The sequence below is a fragment of the Cupressus sempervirens genome, chromosome 1 (genome assembly GCF_028749045.1).
Source record: "Cupressus sempervirens isolate cs-2001-9-10 chromosome 1, ASM2874904v1, whole genome shotgun sequence".
Taxonomy (NCBI): Eukaryota; Viridiplantae; Streptophyta; class Pinopsida; order Cupressales; family Cupressaceae; genus Cupressus; species Cupressus sempervirens.
In genome coordinates, this window is record NC_143118.1 from 302,428,251 (window position 1) to 302,451,917 (window position 23,667).

Genomic DNA, 23,667 nt, shown 5'->3' on the forward strand with positions numbered 1-23,667 from the left:
ATCTTGGCAAAATTAATTTTTTGGCTAAGTATTTAATTGGGGGCCAGTTTTGTGTTCTAATTAATATTTTTTTGGCTCCTAGGGTCCCAATCAGCCAGCTAGGAAGGTATAAGAGGAAGCTCTTTCCCCTTATCTCCTCATTCCTCACTCCTCCTCTTTGTTACTTGGTGATTTTGCTTGCAAAAAGCAGATTTCCCTGCTTAGCGATTTTACAAGGCTCCATTCTTGGCGATTTCTTCTAACACCCAAGAAGATCTGCACTTCATTTTGGCGATTTTCCCAGCTAGGGCAAAATTCTCGTGCTTGGCGGCTTCTCTAGGGCAGATCTGAATTTCCATTTTTGGCAATTTGTTTTGGCAAAAGAGAGATTTCAGAATTGCAAAGTTGAAAGGAAGATTTATTATGGTTCAAGTTTGATTTTATATTTGCTAGCGGGTTGCGATTTTGAGGTCTAATCTTACATCTTCTAGAGGCTGCGATTTCTCCCAAGGTCAGACGATTTTTGGTTGAAGAAGGAAACAATTGATAAAGTCTGATTTGTAGCGCGTGCATGGACAGTTCCAAGTGGGCCAAATTCTGATTTTTTCCAGCTAGGGCATCAATATTTGCAAAGGATTTGAAATTCTCAAGTCTGATCCTAAATTCCAAAAGAAGACCCGGCCATTGGTAAAGGTAAAATTAATTCATTTAGAGTTGAAAAGGGGTCCTTAAGCGGATTTCTCTCTTTCGTTCTTGTCTAGTTTTGTTTCCCTTGGTTCTTCTTGCATTCATCATCCACCACTTCATCATCCCATCCTAGGTTGAAGATTGGAGATTGATAAGGGTAGAATCCATGATAGGACATTTGATGAGGCAGAAATAAGCTAGACCACCCTAGGTTGAAGTTGGGAGATATAAGTGTAGTCCATCCTAAGGTAATGGCGAGGCAAAAATAAGTGTTAGTCTCACCCTACATTGAAAATTGGAGATTGATAAGTGCAGTGATAGGACTTGGCGAGGTAGAAATAAGTGTAGAATCCATCGATAGAAAGAAGATTGGAAATCGATAAGGGTAGTCAATATCACTTAGAACGAAGGGGCAAAAATAAGTGTTTAGGATGGTAGATGTTAGTGCAAGCAAAAACCCTAAAGGAACAAATACTAGGAAAGACAAAGAGGGTAGATGCCCAAAACAACTCTCTTCTCGAAAATGAGGCGAATAACCTATACCAATGTCGAAACAGTAAATATGATACAGGTAAAGGACAGACTAAAGGAAGGACAATCCCCCTTGGCAAAGACGATATACAGAAGTGGAATTGTACACGCAGCAGCTTTTCCTCCTACCTTGCCTTGTCTAGAATTGGTTATGGAGTGCGCATCCAGGCTTGATCTTATCAGTAAATCAATCATTTTTTATGATGGGAAGAGGGTGTTCGCCAATATTGGTGGACAAGCAATCAAAGAAGCATTTAACATTCCCTAATACAAGAGCATAACAATGGTGATGATGGATCAGGCAGCCAAATCATTTCAGGATAACCAGAAAGCTTATTTCACACATCTAAAGCAGGATTGGCTACATGAGGGAAAGAAAGGAGTAACCAAATCATCAAGGCTCACAGTGGCAAATTTCAAATCAAAATATGAGGATCTCATTGTGCTTCTTAGCCAAATCAAGGGCCTAGCTCAAGGTACACAATTCGAAAACTGAATGTACTTCTTTATTGATGAAATTGAAAAAGGGAAAAGAAGATTTGATTGGGCTAGGATCATAAGCGAGAATCTAGAGTTGCAACTTAGAACCGTACAAAACCAAAAGCAATTCTACATGGGATCCTATCTGTTTTACCTAATTGCTAGATTGTATAAAAATCCAGTACATAAGGCCTTAGGAGAAATTGGCAGTGGGCCAGAGCAATATTCGGTGCATAAATGCTATCCACAACTTCATTTGCACAACAACAAGGACTATAAGATGTTTTGTGATGCCTTTGGCATGAAGACAATAAGAGTATTACAAGGGACACCTGCTAAGAGACTTTCATCGGAAGCAAAAGCAAAGATAAAGAAATATGGGAGTTGGTGCATTCAATTTCCGCAATTCACCTACATTAGAGTAGCAGGAAGCACAGTTTGTCCCAAGAGGCTTCCAAGATACCCACCCAACAAGGTAGTTTTGATGGAATTGGCTAGGCAACTTGAGTATTATGATAGAACAAATGAGAAACGAAGGTAAGATAGGGATTACCTTCTCATTTGGAATTGACAATAATAGTTGCCCCAATCGGGTCGCCTTTCCAGCTACGGAGAAGGAATTTGAATGGTATCATCTAGGATGGTATAGAGCAAGGCAAGGATTCGATCCTAATGGTCTTATCAAGGTATCTCGTGGAAATATATTTAAACATGTTCCCACTATAGAAGACTTTTGGGCCAATGCCAAGGATGACTTTCATGTGAGAAAGCTAGCTTTCTCAAGATTGTCGATGAACATGATGAGAGATATCAGATGGAGAGGCCTTGATATTCTCGATCAACTGGAAGATGATGGAAATGTGTTGAGAGAAGATTATGATACAGTAAAAGGAACAGAGTTGAATCCAGTAGATTGGGATGATCATCAGGATCCCTCCTTGGAGGTGGTTACTGAAAGATTAACGAAGCTACAAAGTTAAAGGATTTCCCTTACTTATGAGAAGATGAAGCCAAAAGAGGGTCCAATGGAATCAGTCGGACAAAAGGGTGAGGGAAGTAGCCAACAAAAGGAAACAATTAAAAGCAAGATGAGAGCTTTGGAGGTTAAGAAAAGCAAAGAATATCTAGAACCTCCAACAAAGATACAACACGCAGCACCGTCAAAAGAAAGCATAATTGAGGCTAGAAGCCAAGAGGTCAATTCAAGTGATAAAGGGGTCGCGGTAGAGGTGAGCTTTAATTCAGAATCAAGCGGTTATAGTGAGAGCAACAAGTACTCTCCTCTCAGAAAATCGACAAGGAGATGACATGGCAGTTACTAGTGGAGAAGAAGATAGGCCGATTGATATTGAGGCAATAAGTCAAGCGCTTGAGACCATTGGTGATGCTTTGTTAGTTGAACCAAATCCGGATTTGGAGAGATGCATCACACCACTATGGTTGAGGCAAATGCTTATGCCAAGAAGCGAGTAGTAACTGCTCGAACGGTCGAAGACATCCAAGGACTAATGGAAAAGGGTGATGGCGAGAACCAAAAGCAAATGGCAAAAACAGTGGCAAAGGTAATCAAGAACGACAGTGATGGTCACCGAAAGGTTCAGATTGCTATACCAACAGTCAACAAGGCATTGGATGAGATTGTGGCCCGGGAATAAGAGATAGTGGAGCACAACTTGGGAAGAAACACAAATGATATGGAATGTGAAGAGATTCAGAAGGGTATAGCTTCCATCAGAGAAAGGTTGAGAAAGGCAAACGAAAGGATCATAAAGTTGGAGGCCAAGAACAAATACTGGAGAGATTGCCAACCTATCCAACAGTTGCACCAGGTAGCCCTTCCTCAAGACAGCGGGAGCAACCTAGAACAAATATTAGCTCAGCCACATGAAGTCAGGGATTGGATCCATGATACAATCCAGAATGGACGAAATTTCTTGCCTTCCTTTGTCTTGACATTTCGGTCATTAGTGACCGTTAGAAACAAATTCAAAATATTTGAAGAGGAGTGGAAGGATTTCCTTCGAGTCAAGGATTTAGCTATTCCTAGGCTACAGGTGTTCATTGGGCTACCAGAGGCATATTTGGAAAAGGCCAAGTTGGTTGATGAAAAAGGATTGAGTACGGTTGAGTCTTGGTTTGTTGCCTTGACTACCAGATTGAGAACACTGGAGGAGATATAGAATGCAGTTGCATATCACAGCCCAAGCGTTGACACTTCCATTTCAACCATGATGAGCGATGTTGGGGTGGCACTTGATTTTGAAGACATCAGAGAAGAGGACATCAATGAGACAAGGCTTGGATCAAGATTGGATGAGTTAGGAAAGGTTGCTATCAAGAAGAAACATTTGGGCATCCTTTCCTCCCTCAATGCTTTTATTGGATTTGCAAAAGAGTATGAGAAGGATCATGAGAAGACACTACAGGCAACAAGCAGCATGGTGAAATCGGCTGAGCTCAAGATAAAGCACACACCTTGCCCTCTCATGGAACAAGCCAACGAAAGGCTAGCTAGGTTCGTTGCCTTAGCTAAAAGAATGAAAGAAAAGGGGAGATTTATATTAGAAGATCATTTGATGTAAGCCCAAGTGGCAATTTCTCTTTCTTCTAGGGTAGGACAAGTGTATAATTTTGATTGGCCACCATTTCGGTGCCTTCTCATTGGTTGCTACTTTTTCACTTTTTTCATTGGTCCATTGACGAGGTGGCATCTTCTCATTGGCCAATGGGGTGGCAACCCTAATTTGGGTTTCTAGGATTCAATCTGGATCATCGGTTTTGCCTCTTTATCTCTAATATCAGTTGTACATTTTGGCCTCTATATAAGGTCATTTGTTCTCATTTGTAAGGGTCGGAGAAAATTGTTGCATAAGATAATGTCAAAATTGTCTCTTTATCATTGTTGTGACTTGCATGGTGATTAAGAACATTTGGTATTGTTGCATGGTTTCTACTTCCACTAGTTAGAATAAGATTTACATTTTAAAGTTGCTAAAATAGAGTTCATTTAAAGTTGCTAAGTAAGATTAAGAGTAGATGGATAGTTGCATGGTAGCATTAGTGGATGTTTGATAGGGATCAATAACTAGGCCACTAGCATCCTAGCGGCTTGTTGGGAAGCCTTGTGTGGTAAACTAGTTCATTTTCCTTTGAATCATTGCATCTATGGAGGTGGAGCTGTCAGTTAACTTTCATTAGATTCGATCCCGTCCATTTGCTAATCTTTCCATTCATAGGAGTAGGAGTAGAATAGCAAGTAGTTAGGAGTTGGAGTTTTAAAGAGGAAAGTTAGAAAGGCATAAGTCGTAAGAACATTCACCCTCCATCACCATCACCTTCTTCATCAAAATCATCTGACATTCGCACCGAATCACCATCACCATCATTCCACCAAAGACCAAGTTATCTTTGAATGAAGAACGTAAGCCCGCCTATGTGATTACCAACAAATCACATTGATATACTGAGTTAGCATCCACAAGTGTAAGGAACATTGTAGTTCTTGCTTATGTCTTCATAAGTATTAACTTTTCAAGAGAGGAATTGTGTGTTTGATACCCCGTATCAGATATTCAACTGCTAATATGTTATGTAGTGGTACAAAAACTGACATCAACAGTAATCTCCACTCAATTTTATTTTCTTCATGCTAACATATTGAATAGACTGTGAACAACCCGTAATCTTTTTATAACCAAAATCCTCTCTCTTTAAGTCAAATAGATTAGTTTTAGCATTATTGACTACTTGTGTTTTCATGAGTTTTCCTAACAAACCCATTATTATTGCTAGTATTTAACTTCACTTCTATAGAACTTCATCATCACCAATGATAAATTTTTACTCATGGTTACTCCAACCATTAGTAGACATGCTGTGCATTATCAATGTCCAAGCAGTGATCTTAAAAATGGATCTTCTTTTTCTTCTTCTCCATTTGATAAACATAGATCCTTCTTATATTTAGTCCTTGATATTGAAATTCAATATAAAAAATCACTCAAAACATATTTAGGACTCCTTGTTGAGGAAAACTTCTCAATGTAGTAGATTACTACCAGCCCCGAAAAATCATTGCATTTAATTGGCATTTCACTGAACGAGTTTGTTAAGTTAGAAATGTTAACCCGAGTAAAATAATCATTCAGATTTAAGAAACTCAATTGAATTTTGAGTAAAATATGCCAAAAAATATCACTATTTTAATCCACACAAGTATAAAATTACTAGTTGCATCTCCTCAAGTCCATATCATGTATTCATATTCTAATCACATATTTTCATAAGTAAAATTCTTGTCAACATAACACAAGGAAATGGATAATAATGCACACCTTTGAGATTCTAGTTGTGTAGGCAACATATAATTAAATGTCTAAGATGTGTACCTTCAACACTGAGTGAATAGATCAAGGCTGATAGACCAGAACACAAATCTACTAATAATCCAATGCCATTTATAATTCCTAAACACTGTTTTTTCTAACTAATAAAACCAGCTAGCTATTTCAAGAAAATAACAAATCTGGAAACTGTGAGCTAGCATTAGGTGACCAGTAACCACCTTGTCATTTCAGCATTCAACTTTAGCCCAGTAATTGCAACCCGTACAAAATGAAGCAGCTCATCACGTTTCACCTGGAAATGTACATTCAGAAATCAAACTGAAGATTTGAGCATTGTTAACAATTTTACTAAAATGCTTCACATTTAAGGCAATTAATAAAACCATTTAAAGCCCACATAAAGAAAGAGTTACTGAAAGTGAATGCACACCATAATAAATGGCAAAAAGAAAATACTAAGACTTTTCCGAAATTCTGATCAAACAAATACAAGAATCATATGATTTATACAAAGAACAAACAAGACGATGCCACTGAAAAAAGGTGATCATGCGATACCTATCTTTCGTTTTGATTAAACCCAAACTCAAACTAATCTAACAAAGGCACTACGGTTAAAAATTTAATCAAAAATCACAAAACTACACTGATAAGAAAACAGTGTTTCTAACAAGTTTCTCTTGTGAAGATAAATTAGATCATAATGAAGTACATAAAAACTGAAGATACAACATGTCGGATATACAAAAGAAAACGCATACATAGCAAACTGTTTACACTTCAACAAACAAAGAAAGTCAACAGAGGACTCAACATTCAATATGTTATTGATAAGACCACTAATCTGTGTCTGCACAACCAGTGGGACCATATTTTCGTTTTCCCTGTATTCAATTCCAAAGATTAATGTTCCGAAGATGTACATTTTTGGTACCCCTATGGAACTCCATTTTCAGTCATCAGTTTGTCTGTAGGTTGTCTGCTAATCATAGAGTTTGCATTAAGTCCAGTATATTTATCTTTGTAATATCCCCAAATTTTGATGAAATGAATTTAATTAGAAGTTGTCCAAATAAATAAAACATTAAAAGCATAACTTTATTTTAATTTATTTAATTAAAGGTGACTCAGTTAAAATATAATTTTTTGTCACTTTATTTAATAAAGTCCTACATCTTATTCTAGAAGCTACTTCATGAGGTGAGAAATGGAAAATTCTAGAAGGCTCATCAGTTGTCATGAAAGGAGGGGTTCCCAATGTATTTGACATGTTCAAATGTTGATGGATTCTATGACGAATTGATGCTTGCAACACTGAAATCTTTGAGGACAGAAACCTTCAGTAGATTGATAGAAGGGTCCACAAACCATAGTTCTACACACTTTTGCCAAATTTGTGAAGTCTCTGTTGGAGACAAGTTTGTAAGGCTCTGGAACATTCAGAAAAAATAAGATATTGCTTCTACACCTAATTTGAGGAGATAAGATCATTATACTCTGAACAGTTTGTTAGCTGTTTATCACTATTCAATTATAAGTGCAGGTATTCTTATGATATACCAACTCAATGATTCAAAGCTCTATTAAAATAGCAGCTTATAGAGATTTGAATTAAAATAATATTATTGGTTTGGGAAGCAGGTCCTGTTTCATCTTATTACAGATATATTTGAACTGAAATATTAAGTCTAGACTATAACAGTATCTGTTGAATATCATATATTTATCAGGCTCTGCTTGTGGAATTTGAAATCAAGCTACAAATGCACAAATATAATATTAGACTTTGAATAATGGTGAAGATATATATTTTGCTAAAACTGTAACTTCGATTATCATGCTGATCTGATTGCACAGATCACACAGATCTGATCTAGCATTAAATATATATATATATATATATATATATATATATATATATCTTCCTTTATAGGCATTATCAGCGTCTCTTTAGGGATAGAGGTTAGTAAGGATAACCTTAACTAAAGTTAGTTAATGAATCTACAAATCATATTCTTCATTGAGCGCCGACTATGGGAGTTATATTATAGGGCCGAACTAGATAGGGTCATGTCCCTTCAAGGGACATGCCCTTTGGTTGCCTTATATATATGAGATAGAAATGTGGATAATGAACACACAAGTACAAAGAGGTCTGTTCATTAGCATTCTCTGCCTCATTCAAATTAGTAGCAGAATATACTTTATTGCAGAATTATCATATCAGCAGGAAGGACTAATATTCATCTACAGATCAAGACCATGTCCAGCACTATATAGGTTATACATCAGTTTAATTTACAAGCAGAATTTGCAGAAACTTTACATGGTATCAGAGCTCTGGTAGTTGAATCTAGGCTCTGCAAATTAAACAATCAGACTTAGTATATCTAGCATCATTCTTCTATCTTCAATGGCATACACAACAGAATTAAGAGGACGGGTATGATCATTGAATAAAGTGTGAAATGGCGATCCGGTGGATGTTCATCCTTTGTCTTGCGACGATCCTGATATCATGGGTTGCAGATGTAGAAGCAGAAGCAGGAGGAGTGTCCTTTGCCTTGACCTTGGCTGCCACCAATTTCTCCGATAATGTGTCAAAGCATCCTTTCGTTGTTGTTCAATTTTATGCCCACACCAGGATGCCACCAATTTCTCCGATAATGTGTCAAAGCATCCTTTTGTTGTTGTTCAATTTTATGCCCCCTGGTGTGGGCAGTGCAAGCGTCTTGCACCTGAGTATGAGAAAGCTGCAATCAGTCTAAAACAAAAATATAAAACAAAAAATAATAATAATAATGATCCACCTACCGTCTTGGCTAAGGTTGATGCTAACGAAAAATCATATAAAGCTTTGGCTGGTGATTATCGAGTGAGAGGTTTCCCAACTTTGAAAATCATTCGGAAAGGCAGAACAAACATTCAGGACTACAATTGTCCTCATGAAGCAGATGGTATTGTTGAATATTTGAAAGAGCAAGCTGGTCCAGCATCTGTAGAAATCATGTCTGCAGAAGAGGCTGGCAGTCTTATTGGTGACAAGAAAGTATTCATTGTAGGAGTATTCTCTAAACTAGAGGGTGACGAATTCAGAAATTTCATTATTGTTGCAAAGGAATTATGTTCAGAATCTCAGATTATGAATTTGGTCACACAAATTGATTCTACAGTCCTTTCTTTGATGGATTTTCCCATTGAACCACCAACAGTTCGGCTATTTAAGCCTGTTGATGAGCGATATGCTGATTTTCAGGACTTCAATATTGAGGCATTAAAATTTTAAAAAAAAAGGTTTGTTGAAGAAGCTAGTATGCCTCTTGTAGCAACTTTGACCAAGGACCCTGCAAATCATCTTCATGTGTTGAAATTCTTCAACACTCCGGATTCCAAGGCTGTGTTCTTTCTCAATTTTAGTGGAGACAATGCAGAAACATATACATCTACATATCAAGAGCTAGCAAAGCCTCACCAAGGAAAAGGTGTAAAATTTCTCCTGGCTGATCTTGAGGCTAGTCAAGTTGCTTTGCAAAGAAAATTCAAGAAGTACTTTGGTCTCAAACCTGAGGGTGTGCCATCCTTTCTTATTCATGACACTTAAGATCGAAAGTTTCTTAAGGAGCAAATTAAGGCAGAAGAAATGGAATCCTGGTTGAAGGATTACTTTGATGGAACATTAAAGGAGTACAAAAGTCTGAGCCCATACCTAAAAGAATGATGATTCTGTGAAAATTGTTGTGGTAGATTCTCTTCAAGAAATAGTCATAGATTCTAGGAAGAATGTGCTTCTAGAGTTCTATGTTCCTTGGTGTGGGCACTGCAACAAACTAGCTCCTACTCTAGATGAATTGTAGTTACTCTTCAACATGAAAGTAATGTGATGATTGCTAAATTGAGCTATGTCCCTTGATCTTTTCCTCTGAGAATGTTCTTGTAGAAAAAGGAGGATTGATATCAAAGTGAATAGAGGAAGCCACCAATGTCAAAGGGAATCATTTCCAAAAGCATTTGAACATTTCCAGGTGCATTCTAAACATAGCAGAATATTTTTTTGTTTAAGGTTGAATGTCAATAGGGATATTATATTATATTCATTTATGAGTATGAGTTAAAGAATTAAAACTGGTTAAACTAATAATTCTAAGATAAATCTAGACTAAGTGACATAAACAAAAAATTCTCATGGTTTGATAATGACTCATAACCCCTTGAGAAGTTATTCGTAAACTTTGGCTAGATAACGGGAGGGGACCTTCCAGTGTTCAAATTGAGAGTGAGTCCTTCCAAAAGTAGTTGACCTAAACTTCAAAGGAAGTAGATAGGAAACTTCTAAACTCTTCACTAAGTGAGTAGATCATATTAAGTGTCATGGACCCCAGATACTTCAATTTGATTTGACTTATAACAGTCTTGGATGAATTGAGAACTTGCATACGTGGATTGAATCCACCTTAGAAATGCTCAAACTTAAGAGGGAGTTTATATATGGGCCTACTTTCACCTAGTTTTACATTATAAACTGCTCCTTTGGGGATTCATATGTATAAGCATTTCTTTTACATATATTTTTTAAATGGGCTATGTATTTAGCCAAAACTATATTTAGCCTGGGCTACATTATTGGTTGTGGTTGTTATGATCATTGACTATGTTATAGCAAAGTCTAACGTCTTTCATATAGTTAAGTCTATAATTGAGATATTTGGATATTTTGCGTGATCATTTATTTGATATGTGAATATAGCGTAGACTATATTGTTTGTATACTTATGTGGCTAAATTCATCTATGTGATTATATTTTTATGATTTGTGGATAGTGACAATCCACGGTTTGAATCTTCTCAACTCAAGAATGGAGTACTTGGTGGACTTAATGTCCGGATACTAGTACTCAGAGAGCTTGGTGAATATCATGTATTTGATATTCGAATACCAGTGCAGGTGACATCATGGATTTGATATCCGATTTAGTACTTGATGGACTTAATGTCCGAATACCAGTACAGGTGAATGTCCGAATACTAGTACAGGTGACATCATGGATGTTATGTCAAATTTAGTACTCTCAAACCAAAACCAAAATGAGTGATTTATCTAAATCAGAACCATCAATATTTCAAATGCTATTTGGAAGGATGTTATGACGGAAGAATACCAATCCTTTATTGAAGATGATGTTTGGGAAATTGTTCCAAGCCCTGAAAGAAAAATCTGTTGTTTCTTCTAAATGCATATTTAAAATCAAACATGCTACTGACGGTAGCATTAAGTCAAATTTGTAGTCAAAGGATTCTCTCAGAAGGAGGGAATTGATTATGAAGAAACTTTTGCTCTAGTTATTAGATACACCTTTGTAAGAGTAGTCCTAGCTATTGCAGCATCAAAGGGATGGAAAGTACATCAGATAGATGTGAACACAACATTTTTGAATGGAAAGATTACAAAAGAGACTTATATCTTCTAAAATGGAGACAATCTACACAAACTTAAGGAAGCAACTACAGAATCACCCTCCATAGATTGGGCCTCTATTGTACCTGGTAAATACAAGATCTAGTATTGCTATGTTTTTAATGCCTTAAGTCAGTTTATGTGTGAGTCAAAGGAGATCCACCTAGTTGCAGTCAAACACTTTATGAGATACTTAAAGGCACTCTTAACCTTGGGCTCTAGTATGAGAGAGTTGACTTGGAATTGCATGAGTACATAGACTCAGATTGGACTGGAAGTGTTACTGATAGGAAAAGCACTTCAAGATGTTGTTTCAGGTTAGGCTTAGCAATGATCTCTTGGATTTGAAAAAAGTAGGTATTAGTAGCACAGAGTTCCACAGAAGCTAAATACATTGCTGCAACAATGGCCTCTTAGGAGGCAGTTTGGCTTAGAAAGTTACTTGTTGGATTATATGGTCAACCCATGAATCCTACTATTATTCATTATGATAATCAAAGTTCCATCAAGCTTTCTGTGAATCGAGTTTTTCATGACAGGTCCAAGCATATTGAAATTCCTTACCATTATGTAAGAGATATGGTAGATAGGAATATTGTAAAATTAGAATATATTTGCACTGTAGATTAGGCAGTAGATAATCTTACCAAACCTCTCTCTCGAGTGAATATAGATCACTTTAGGAAAAAACTTGGTATGGTTGAATTGTAATTCATTTATAATCTTTAAATTATTATTAAAATAATTTTTATCGTCAGGCTATTGACTATTATGGGCTCCACCATTTGTATTCATTATCTAAGAGGTGATGATCTCTGAGATAATGAACACTTAGATAAAAGACATTATGAGAGATGACGATCTCTTAGATAATGTGCAAGATAGTAGAGATCTACTATTAAATCTAGATGAGTTCAAGATCACATTGTGATGTGGACATTGTTATGCTTATGAGTCACAATTTGGATAAAGCAAGAATTTTATTATCCTCCGGAGTTTAACCTGTGTTCTAGTAGATCTTCACTCAGATTCATGTTGTCATATAGGAATGCCAGTACCTATGAGTCACAACTTGGATAAATGAAGAATTTAATTATTCTCCAAATTTTATCGTGTATATTGTATTCGTTGCAATACTATTATCACTAGTATAAGTGATATGTCATATCACAAGTATAGTAATATGGCATAGTATCATGTGTTCAATGATACCACATGCTAAGAAGATTCAAATAGACATAGAGTATCATTTTATGCTTATTCATCGTAATTGATGATGCTAGATATGTTATCGCTCAGTATGATTATCAAGTTAAGAGGGAGTGTTAAAACTGTAACTTCGATTATCATGCTGATCTGATTGTACAGATCACACAAATCCGATCTAGCATTGAATATATATATCTTCCTTTATAGACATTATCAGCATCTCTTTAGGGATAGTGATTATTAAGGATAACCTTAACTAAAGTTAGTTAATGTCTGTACAAATCATATTCTTCATTGAGCATCGATTATGGGAGTTATATTAGAGGGCCGACCTAGATAGGGTTATGTCCCTTCAAGGGACATGCCCTTTGGTTACCTTATATATAAATATATGAGATAGAAATGTGGATAATGAACACACAAGTACAAAGATGTCTGTTCATTAGCATTCTCTACCTCATTCGAATTAGTAGCTTTATTGCAGAATTATCATATCAGCAAGAAGGACTAACATCCATCTGCAAATCAAGAACCATATAGGTTATACATCAGTTTGATTTACAAGCAGAATTTGCAAAAATTTTACATATTTGCCATGCACTATTAGCCAATATATATTAAGGTCAAGTATTAACAAAGACTATAGTCAGGGGAAATCAAATATTTGGAAAAAGGGAACATTATGAAGGTTCTGTGACAGAAAGAGTATGCAGATGGAAATGCATTTGAATCTGCCAAATGGAAATCTTCATTAGAAATTCGAAAGCCAATTATTTTGGCTGGTTCCCTTGAACCAGGAGATCAATATCAGGGCTCTCCTCATCATTTACAGCACATGTGGTTGAAGGCTCACATCACTATTTCCAGGAAACTAGGGCACTGCAGCTTATGAGCAGACTCAGGTGAACATTACAGCACTGTAATCTTATAGCCGTGTCTGTGGAAGCCTTGCAAGAGATTATCACAGCATATGAATATTGATTTGCTTCTATCAATGTACGAATGAATACCAAGCAAATACGATATATGGAGATATAATCGCTGTGAATCAGTATATTTCCAGCAGACCATTCCATTGCAGTGCACAAGCTTATTCCGATATTGGGTTACAATAAACCAGATCTTTCCATAATAAGGACTTCTCATCCGACAACGATGAGCTCTGTCTGGTCACTTCATTATCGGGGGTCATTCATGCGTGGAGCAACATAGTGATATTCTGCACTGGAAAATGGAGATGCTGGATACAATGAGTTGTGCTTCAGTGCAGTAAAAATTGAGAACGCTTGATTGAGTAGTTGTATATTTACAGGCTATTTAAAATTCTGTTCAAATGAATTCATACACGGTTTGCATTATTTGCCATTCTGGTAATTACTTCTTATTTATACGATTCTAAGAAAAGAGATTTGTCAGTAACGTATGTATATTTGCATCTATAAAATCAAGCCTCTTCGCTCATGCGAAACTGTGTAAATCTACAGTAACGATTCTAATTGGGAGCATTGAATTGAAAATTGATTGCAAAAGTAATTTATTCTGAAACTATCTGGTAAGGGATATCACAGTCTTCCCATCAGTTCACAATGGTTATCTTGTTTGTGGTCCTTTCAATGCAAACTATCAGTTTTGCATGGAAAAAGATTATCACATCCAAGCAGAAAACAATTAAGAGTGATGGAGAGAACAAAGACACAATCACTGCAGATACAGCATTTATTGAATCCAGACCTAAGGAAAAGTTTTGAGGGAAGTTTATCCTGGCGAAATCTTGAGCAAAGGAGGTCAGGTCTTCAATGATCGATGCCATAACGAAAATTTTGAAGACTGAGTGAAGTTTGGGGCAATTTGATGAAAGAGATGCAAAAGGAAAAATCCACCTAGCAGCCAAAAGGTTGCCCATTGCTCACAAATGTGTGCCTTGGTAGAAAAGGGTGAAAACTCAGTCAAATAAGAAGCAGTGTGGCAAAGAGGTAACTGATTAGTGCTTAGCTAGAGGAAATGAGATAACAAGTTAGGTGATATGCACACTGAGTAGCACAACGAAAATTCCACTAAAGACATGGCATAATCATTCATGCGAAATGTCAAAGGAGGGTTAATATTCAAAGTAGTTCCTGAGTGCTATTTTGTGGGGGCAATGCCAGGGCCACACTCTGTCCAGCAAATCAGTAGTTATAAAGGCTTTATGAAACCTCATCCATACTCAAGATCAAAATAATCAAGGAATTCAGGGGCCAACCTGTGTTTGATAATCACCTGGAAGTTCCACATATCATCCCAAAATTGTCTAAGCCAGCATAAAACTCACAGGGTCCTATACAAATGTGGAAATTGTTTACAGCATCTGACAAGTGTGCTGAAGATTGAAGCTGCGATAGAGATCTTTATATCTGATTTTGCAATATATTGAAATTGAGATAATTCCTATCTATTGTGTTTACAGCTGGAAAAGATATTTTGAAGATTGCAGCTGCAACAGAGATCTTTACCTCTGATTTTGCTATATAAGGAGATTGAGATAATTGCTATGTATTGTGTTTACAGCTGTAGAAGATATTTATTTGAGATAATATGAAGAGACGTGTCATGTGTCATGCAAAGAGGCACGCATTTTGGAAATATGAAGAGACTTGGTTTTAGAAATTAAAGATAGCTTTCAGGTGTGGTATAAAGAGTCTCTCAATTCTTTATATATATAAGATATCAAGTAGAAAGCATTCTACGGGGACATTTTTTATGATCAATAAAAGAGATATTTTTGTGGTGTGGCTAGGTTTATCCCTTCAAGTGGAAGAGTTTTCCCAAGATAATCACTTGTGTCTTTTGTGCATTTTTATTCTACATTTTATTATTGTTTATCTTTATTTTTAGGGCAAAACATTAACAAAGCATCAAAGTGAGGTTGATAACAGCTCATGAACAAATGTTGAAATATATAACTTCAGAAGAAATATTATTTTTATTTTTATCTGTCCTGACCAGCCTTAGATCTATCTGTGATGATGATCTGGCTGTATATTTGATTATGTTTGCAATTGATTGAGTTGTTTCTCCTCTCTTTCTCTACCGTTTCTGCATGTACTGCTGTGTCGATGTTCCTACATCACATTTGCATTTTCGTGTGCTGCCCCTAAATCATGTTCATATCCTTTTTATGACATCGAACTGATGTTGCATCATGTTTCTAATGATAACTATTTTAAATTGTTTTTGAAACTCCATTCTCAGGTCCCAGGCATGTTCCTCCTGTTCTTGTTTGTGTGGTATTTGCTATTGTGTCTTGAACGATATTATATGGAGTGTTACCCTTTCTCAGTTTCACTGCCCTCGTGTGTCATTGTTACATCATTTTTTTATGATGTTGATTGGCTTCTTGTTATGGTTCTATCCTTTCAACATAATACATTCAGTGCTCTCCTTACTTGTGCCTTGCAGTCGCTGACTTGGCTTTCGGCTCTTTCTTCCAAGAAATTCCACCTATTGTGCTTCTACCATAGATGCCGGTTCTCTTTTCTTTGCAACATATTACTCTTCTTTGCAGCAAGTGATTTTGTTTGCATCTCATTTAAAGTTATGAGCCTTTATTTTATCCGCAGTTATGTATTTTCAGGAGTATCCATTTTATCAGTGTGATAGAATCAGTTGATATGTTTTCTGGAGCTCGTCATTCTTGGTCATGATCAAAGGTTATAAATGTTGAAGATTGTAGCTGCAATAGAGACCTTTATCTCAAATTATATGACATAGAAATATGTTTTTTATGACCGTTATGGTCATCTTCAACTGAAAGAGACATTTGTGATAGTATTTAACATAATATTAGATAAAAAGACCTGTCATACATCACACGAAGAGGCACGCATATGGAGATATTAAGTGTTGAATACTTGGAAATATGACGGGTCTTGTATTTGGGATTTGAAGAGACCTTTGTGTGTTGGATGAAAAGTATAAATTTAATCGATTTATGTGATTGCTTAGTGTATTGTCATATGATCAAGTGAAAGCTTTGTACTCAAACATTTTTTTTTATCAATAAAAGTGATATTTTGCTGGTGTGGCTGGGTTTTTCCCTTCAAGTGAAAGGGTTTTCCTAGGATGAATGTATCAAGTCTTTTTTGTATTGTTTATGCTATTACATAATACTGTTTATCTTTATTTCTGGGTAAAAACATTAACTTGGTATCAGAGCCACAATTAGATAACAGCAATTAAGGAGTTTCTTGTATTCATTATTTTGTGCATTTGTTTGGTAGGCAATCTATAAGTGTTGAATTGTTTGAAGGTTAACAGTGGCCAGAAAGGTCTTAATACCTGAAATTATCTAACTTCTTAGAAACTGTGTGATTATGGATGGTGTTGTCCCTTGTTTTGCTATGGAGTTCAAAGAGATTCCCAGTTAAGATGTTCTCTGCATTCAGTTGTTATATTATCTCATGTTTGCTCCTAATCTCCCAAGCTGTAGCAGTTTTATCTGCATGTTCTGTGATGTTCTATCCTTTATCTATGGGCACCTTGTATTCTCCAATCTGGCACCATGCATGAGTCATCATTCTTGTTGGTACTTTTAACGATTAGAGATTACTGTTTTGACATCGTATGTATGCCTTTTCTTCACCAGCTTCGTTGAGGTCATCGGTTATTCCTTACCTTCATTGGTTTTCCTTATACGGTCAACGGCCTCTTATTGCATATGTTGTTTCATCTTTCTATGATTCATGTGCCTTATGTAGCTGGCATCACCTTTTCTCCTGCACGACTCTTCCTTGCACAGTGATCACTCTTTTCTATCTTGATTTTTTTTAGTCGTTTCACGAGATAAAACCGTTTTTGCAGTGTGAGTGTTGTTGTAAAGAAAAGTAAATCTGATATATGTTGTTCTGTGTAATAACAGCAATTGGTATATAATGGTTTAGCATTTTTCTATGACATACATTTGTTGTCCTTCATTTTGTCATCACAAAATGGAGGCAACACTACAAAACTTTTCCAATTAAGTTTCATATTTCTCTAAGATAACTCACTATTTGATTCACAATGATTTAAGAAACAATTATCTCAGGGCCATATAATGAGTCTTTTTATTGAAGGTTCTTTTCAAGTCCTTTTTGTTTTTCATAATTTTTGGCAAATCTCTAACAGGACTCGGCAAGTCTCAAGGCGAGCCGAGAGAAACGAGGCAAATTGCCTCAACACTCGGACTCTACCGAGTCATAGCTGACTCGCTGAGGCAGTTGACTCGGCTGACTCACCGAGTCCTGCTGGTCGGACTTTGCCATCAAACAACAAAAAATAACAAGTTTTTCAACTCAGAGGCAGGAGGATATATACAAATATAACATTTAAGTATAAGTTGCATTTATTTTCTTTCTTATACTTCCAAGTTATATTTGTATAAATATTGTCTAGATGTTTGAGATAGGTTTCAACTTCATACAAGTTAAAATGCAGATTCTAGATTTTGGGGGTTTTCAATAAATTCTAGGCTTAGCCAAATTTCAAGATTCAACATGCCTTCAACATTGTTATCTCGCACAACTTGTCTTGGCTATTTGAGGTCAAATTGAAGTTCGAAGTTCATAATCTTGTCTTCAAAGATGAAGACTTAGAGTGGGTTGATCAAGTGGATCTAGAGGAAAAAGGTAGAGGCAGTGGTAGTGACGATGGCAGTGAAGGAGGCTAGAGCATGAGGAGACCCAAGGGAGGACCCCGAGGCCATCAGTGATGGATTCGACTCCGATGATGAGGATTATGAGGATGAGGAAAATGATCACGATGAGCATGTCACTGAGGTTCAACTTCACACACAAGGAGAGATGATGTCTCTAGAGTTTTCTATGACCTATCTTAGGCGTAGTCATAGGACATAGGCTACTATGAATCTTTATTTTAATATATGTTTTGAACTTTTGATTCAATGGATTGCATGTTCCTTGAATATTACACACATTTGACAGCGACACTATTTCTATTATCTTATTTAGTTTAAGTAATTTCTTCCAAAAATTTGCATTTATACTTATGTGATCTATGAAAAGTTGTGGATGTGCACAAAGTAGCTTCTATTTATCTCAATTATTGTGTAGTTGATGTTAATTGGTTAAATGATGCACACAAAAAAAACTTAAAATCCTTAAAAATCATTGAATTTCATATGTTATTAATTGTCGAGTCCAGGCCAAGTACGAGATTGGTAACACTAACTTAGCCTATACCTAATTTTTAAGGCCTTTAAGGTTCTTTTTTGCGTTTTTGAGTGTTTGTTTGGTTTACTTTTGCCTTTTTGTTTCCTCAATCTCTTGCTTTTGGTCATGCCCTCATTTCAAGCTATCTTGGGACTAATCCGAGTTGTTAATCAAAAGTTATTCAGGTTTAAGTGTGTAGAATAGACATCAACCAAAGTAACACCACATACATTCAATTGTACAAAAACCAAAAGAAAATTGATGTAATTATCACACATACCAAAGTTGGCGAGGAAAACCATATATTTTATTGATTACCAAAAACAACAATACATCATTCATATTCCAAAGTTCTTAAATAGAGGTCGGTTGGTTAGGATGACCAATTGACACATCCCTTGCTAACAAGTACCCATTGCCAAACTAACTATCTTTAATTACAACATTGTATTATTAGGCCCTACATTTATCTCCCACCCCCACCCCAAAAAAAAAAGAGTCCTCTTTCATACTACTACACAACAAAACCAAAAAGAACTCAAGAGGTAGGGTAGGAGGATGTCCCTGGACTAGAACCTCAGTGGCGAATAAACCCTGACTCCCACTCGGAAGCCATGTGCTTAGCTCAAACTCCTTGAAGTAGGCATAGGGCATCCATTCTATCTTTTTCTACTTCTGTCAATTTGGCTCCCAATGTTGCTTTCTCATCTTACTCCGCTGCCTCCTTTTGCCTTGTCAATTCCTTTTCTTCTTTCAGTTGCCTTGCTAAGTCCTTTCCTTCTGCCATGCCAGGAAGGTGCCACAGAATGCTTCCTCCATCCATGTGAGGGGTTGCAAGATAGGTTCAGCCTTCCATATCTCTGTTACCCCTTCATGCACCACTCCACTCTGCGTAAGTACATCCCAATTTGTATGCCACTAGTAATTATGATGCCCAGATGATAACATCCAAGTTCTGCCACTCAACCTGCTACCTGATCTCCTTAGTGGCTTGCTCCACGTACCACAACTCCTTAAGGAATTTTTCAACTTTTTCCCCAAATGAAGGTTTTGTCATCCCTGTTCTGACTGGTACGAATGGCTTCTTGTGAGTTCCCAAACCGTCCTTCTCTATCTCTACTTCCAAGGGAATTGGTGAAGGGGGTGGTATCATTTCAACATGAGGGTGTCCTCAACCTGTGCTACATGTGATGAACCTGTACTTGTTGGCGTTCTTTCCATAGACTTCTTGTGCTATACCACCTTCGTGTCAATAAGTTGGACCAATAGGGCAATTGGTTGAGCCACCTTAATACCTTCTGGTGTTGCCAATCTAACATTTGGTGAAGCTTTCTTCTGGCCCCGAAGATCTATCATCTTAGTGTTACACATCTGGTTTGGGGAGACGAATTGCTAGAATGGAAATGTGTTTGGCACCCCATTGAGGAAGTGGTCGTCCACCTCCATCCATCCCCTCTTCTATGGTTGTATGTTCCTCACTATGGACTCCTTTTGCAGCCTCTATGTTCCCTTCTATATCCTCTCCAACAATTTCTAATCCCATCATCGTACCAATCTCAATACCTACAACCACCTTTCTTGACTCCTACCACTACCATACGGCCTCCTGTATGCATCCCTTCCTCCTCTGTATGACCTCCCTCATCCACCGTAGAGCCTCCTCCTTGTAGGCTCCCCTCCAACAATTTACGACAAACTCTAGTTGGCCCCTCATGGACTTTTGTGAATTTTGAAACAGCTCGAGGTAATGGTCATGCATCTAGCGGTAGGAATGTGACATCACCAGGTCTGCCTTTGAGATGGCTCAATTGAAATTCCTCTTTCTCTAGTTCATCTAAAGATGATTCTACCATAGCGGTACCTTCTCCATCTAAACTAGTACCCTTATCTTCTTCGTCTGTGGTTTGTGTTTGAACAAATTGTCAATTACTACCATTTGCCTTAGTTTCTTGTTCTTGGGCTCTCCCCCTCCATCCCCTATTGCAAAGATTTCAAGATGGAACCAGTATGCCATGGCTGGCTTATAGGGTTCTACTCTGATTGTTGTTACAAACGTCCTCTTGTGCTCCGGGGCTACCTACATTCGAACAGCTTCAAAGAACAATCAAATGACATGATGGGGCATGTAGAAAGCTTTATGTTTTAACTATAAAAATTCCCTCAACCTTTCCAACAAAACTTGGCTGAGTTGTAAACCCTTCCCACATTTAGTCCATTTACGATGGGTAGCATCTAGATGGCAATATGTGAACTGCAACTTCCACCAATAAGTTTGCTCTTCACTAGGTCTATAATGCACCTCCAGTTGTCATTGGCAATGAATATTTTTTTCAACTGCTAGTTGTTATTCTTACTCATAATGTTGTCCCATTTCTGTTTTGAAAGATCATACCTGCACATCAGGTGAAACCATTTCTCCTTCTCTTCCATGAATATTTTTTTCAACCGCTAGTTGTTATTCTTACTCATAATGTTGTCCCATTTCTGTTTTGAAAGATCATACCTGCACATCAGGTGAAACCATTTCTCCTTCTCTTCCATTGTCATTTTTCTAGTTGTAGTTGTATAGTGCCCATTGTTGGGAAACCCAAACACTTTAATTATCTCTTTTGAAGATTATGAGATAGTGAGGGTTTGTTGAAAATATTGGATCAAAGACTTGTGCCCCTTCTCGTCATATCCAGCAATCACAGTTTGCAACACAAGGCCAAATTCCTTCATGTCAAAAATAAGCATAAAGATTATTTTATCTACCTCTTCTTTTCGTAATGCCTCCTTGAGTACATGGTTTTCCTCTATGTTTTCTAACCATGTCCTGCAGTCGCTCCCTGCTACACTTTCAAATGTGATATTGGCAGTAGTAACCCCTTCTACATTTCTCCCTTTGTCCCTCTTAATGACCATTTTTTGCACCTTTTTCACCTACAAGACTTTGTCTTTCTTCGAATGAATGACTTTCCCTCTACTTGGGTTCCAAATGCTTGTTTTCTCCATTTTATGGTAGTGTGCAAGTCTCCGGGTGGCCTTAATACTTTTGGTGTTCCAACAACGATCGGTTTTCTCCATGTTTGTCCAACCATTACTTGGTATGGTTCCTCCTAGAGGTGGTGCTCATACCCCTTCTTTAACTTATCGCCCTTCAACATATTGTGCCTAAAGCCCTCTTGACCAGATGTAAAAGTTTGTACGGCTACAAAAGTCCGTACAACTATAGAATTTGCAAAAGTTCGAACGATGGTAGAAGTTCATACGCCCCGTCTATGGCTTGATGCCTCTATGAACGTGTATGGTGCCTTGCAATCATACCCTCTCTTGCTCTCGTATGCTATCTTTTATTGTATGTCATACTTGGCAAGAATATGTACACTTGTGACTATACTCTGTAAGCAATTTGGGGCTTGGTGTCATCGTACGCTTTTACATCGTCCTACTACCCTTTGACCAATGCTACTCACTGTCTTGTCGTTACTCCATTCATTTCTTCCACTTCTATGATTTCCTTCTTGATTTCATACTCTAAATGTTTTTCATACAGAGCCATTAGGTATGGGACTGCTTTCTTTTTGGACGATAATACTCAGGATAGAGGATGTTTCCCTCCTTATAGGTATGGCACTTTTCAGGATGCTTTGTCTTTTTATTTTTATTATTTCCCCCATAAGTCCTTCCTTCTATTTTTATTAAGCCTCCCTTTATTTCCTTTTCCTCACTTTCTTCTTTTACATCTATTGAGTAAATAGAAACTTCCTCCTTTCTGTCTTTATAAGTTTTTAGTTTAGACCCATAGACCAAGACTTTAAGAGGGTTATTATCTAGAGTTGACAACTTTATGGCTTCATTTTCTCTTACCTCCATTATCCTGTATGGTCCCAACCATCTTGTTTTGAACTTACCTAGCTTTATTTCATTTTTTTCCATTATATCTATGTACCAAGTGGTGTTGTTTAAAATTCATCATTTTCAAATCTTTTTCATGCTAAAATTTTCATCATCCTTGTGCCACTTTTTTGTACCCCATTGAGTTATGGTCCTCGTTTCATACAATTTTATTAAGGCATTTAGTCATTCTCTTAAACTCTTCATGTCCCCTAGCTTGTGTTCAACTGCTATTTGGAGGCTGGGTACTGCATATTCCACTAGCATCACAACATCCTACCCATACATTAAGTGAAAGGGGGTCAGCCCAGTGGTGGCCTTATAAGTAGTCTGATATGCACATAAGACTGTTGGAAGTCTTTCCTCCCAATCTCTTTTTTCCACTCCACATGTCTTATACAAAATGGTTACCAAAACTTTATTGGTGGCCTCTACTTGACCATTGGCCTTGGGGTAGTATGGGTTCGAAACGGAATGGAAAATTTTGTACTCACTTGTCATTGTTTGAATTGCACGGTTAACAATGATGCAGGGGTATGCCAAACCATGTTACTATCTGTTATAGAAGAATCTCGCCATACTTATTGTCGTGTTGTCTAGAAGCGCCCTTACCTCCACCCATTTTGTAAGATACTCTATCGCAACCACTATATATCTGCATCTATGGGTATTGCTAGTAGGCAAGAGGCCACAAAGTCTAAATCCCAGTGCTCAAATAAATCGTGTGGCTATGGAGGAAATAATAGCATGAAATCTCATTTAAGGGGCTTCCCTAACCTCTAACATGTATTACAACTGAGGACCCATTCTCGAGCATCTGCATGAAGTGTAGGCCACAAAAGACAAATTTTCGGGTTGTAGCATCTAGTCCCATATGGCCACCTGCCAATCCTCCATAGGATTCCCAGAGGACCCCAAG

General features: G+C 37.2%; 1 protein-coding gene and 1 pseudogene across 1 annotated transcript in view; one reads left to right on the top strand and one right to left on the bottom strand.

Annotated features, from left to right (window-relative positions):
* LOC149577313 (uncharacterized) overlaps positions 1–23,667 on the bottom strand; it is a 200,440-nt gene that overhangs the window by 111,896 nt on the left and 64,877 nt on the right. Inside the window, exon 6 of the mRNA XM_089823391.1 lies at positions 6,242–6,315. Coding sequence (XP_089679517.1) covers positions 6,242–6,315 — 74 coding nt within the window. The remainder of the gene's footprint in view (positions 1–6,241; positions 6,316–23,667) is intronic.
* On the top strand, positions 8,492–9,933 carry LOC149577314 (protein disulfide-isomerase pseudogene; annotated as a pseudogene).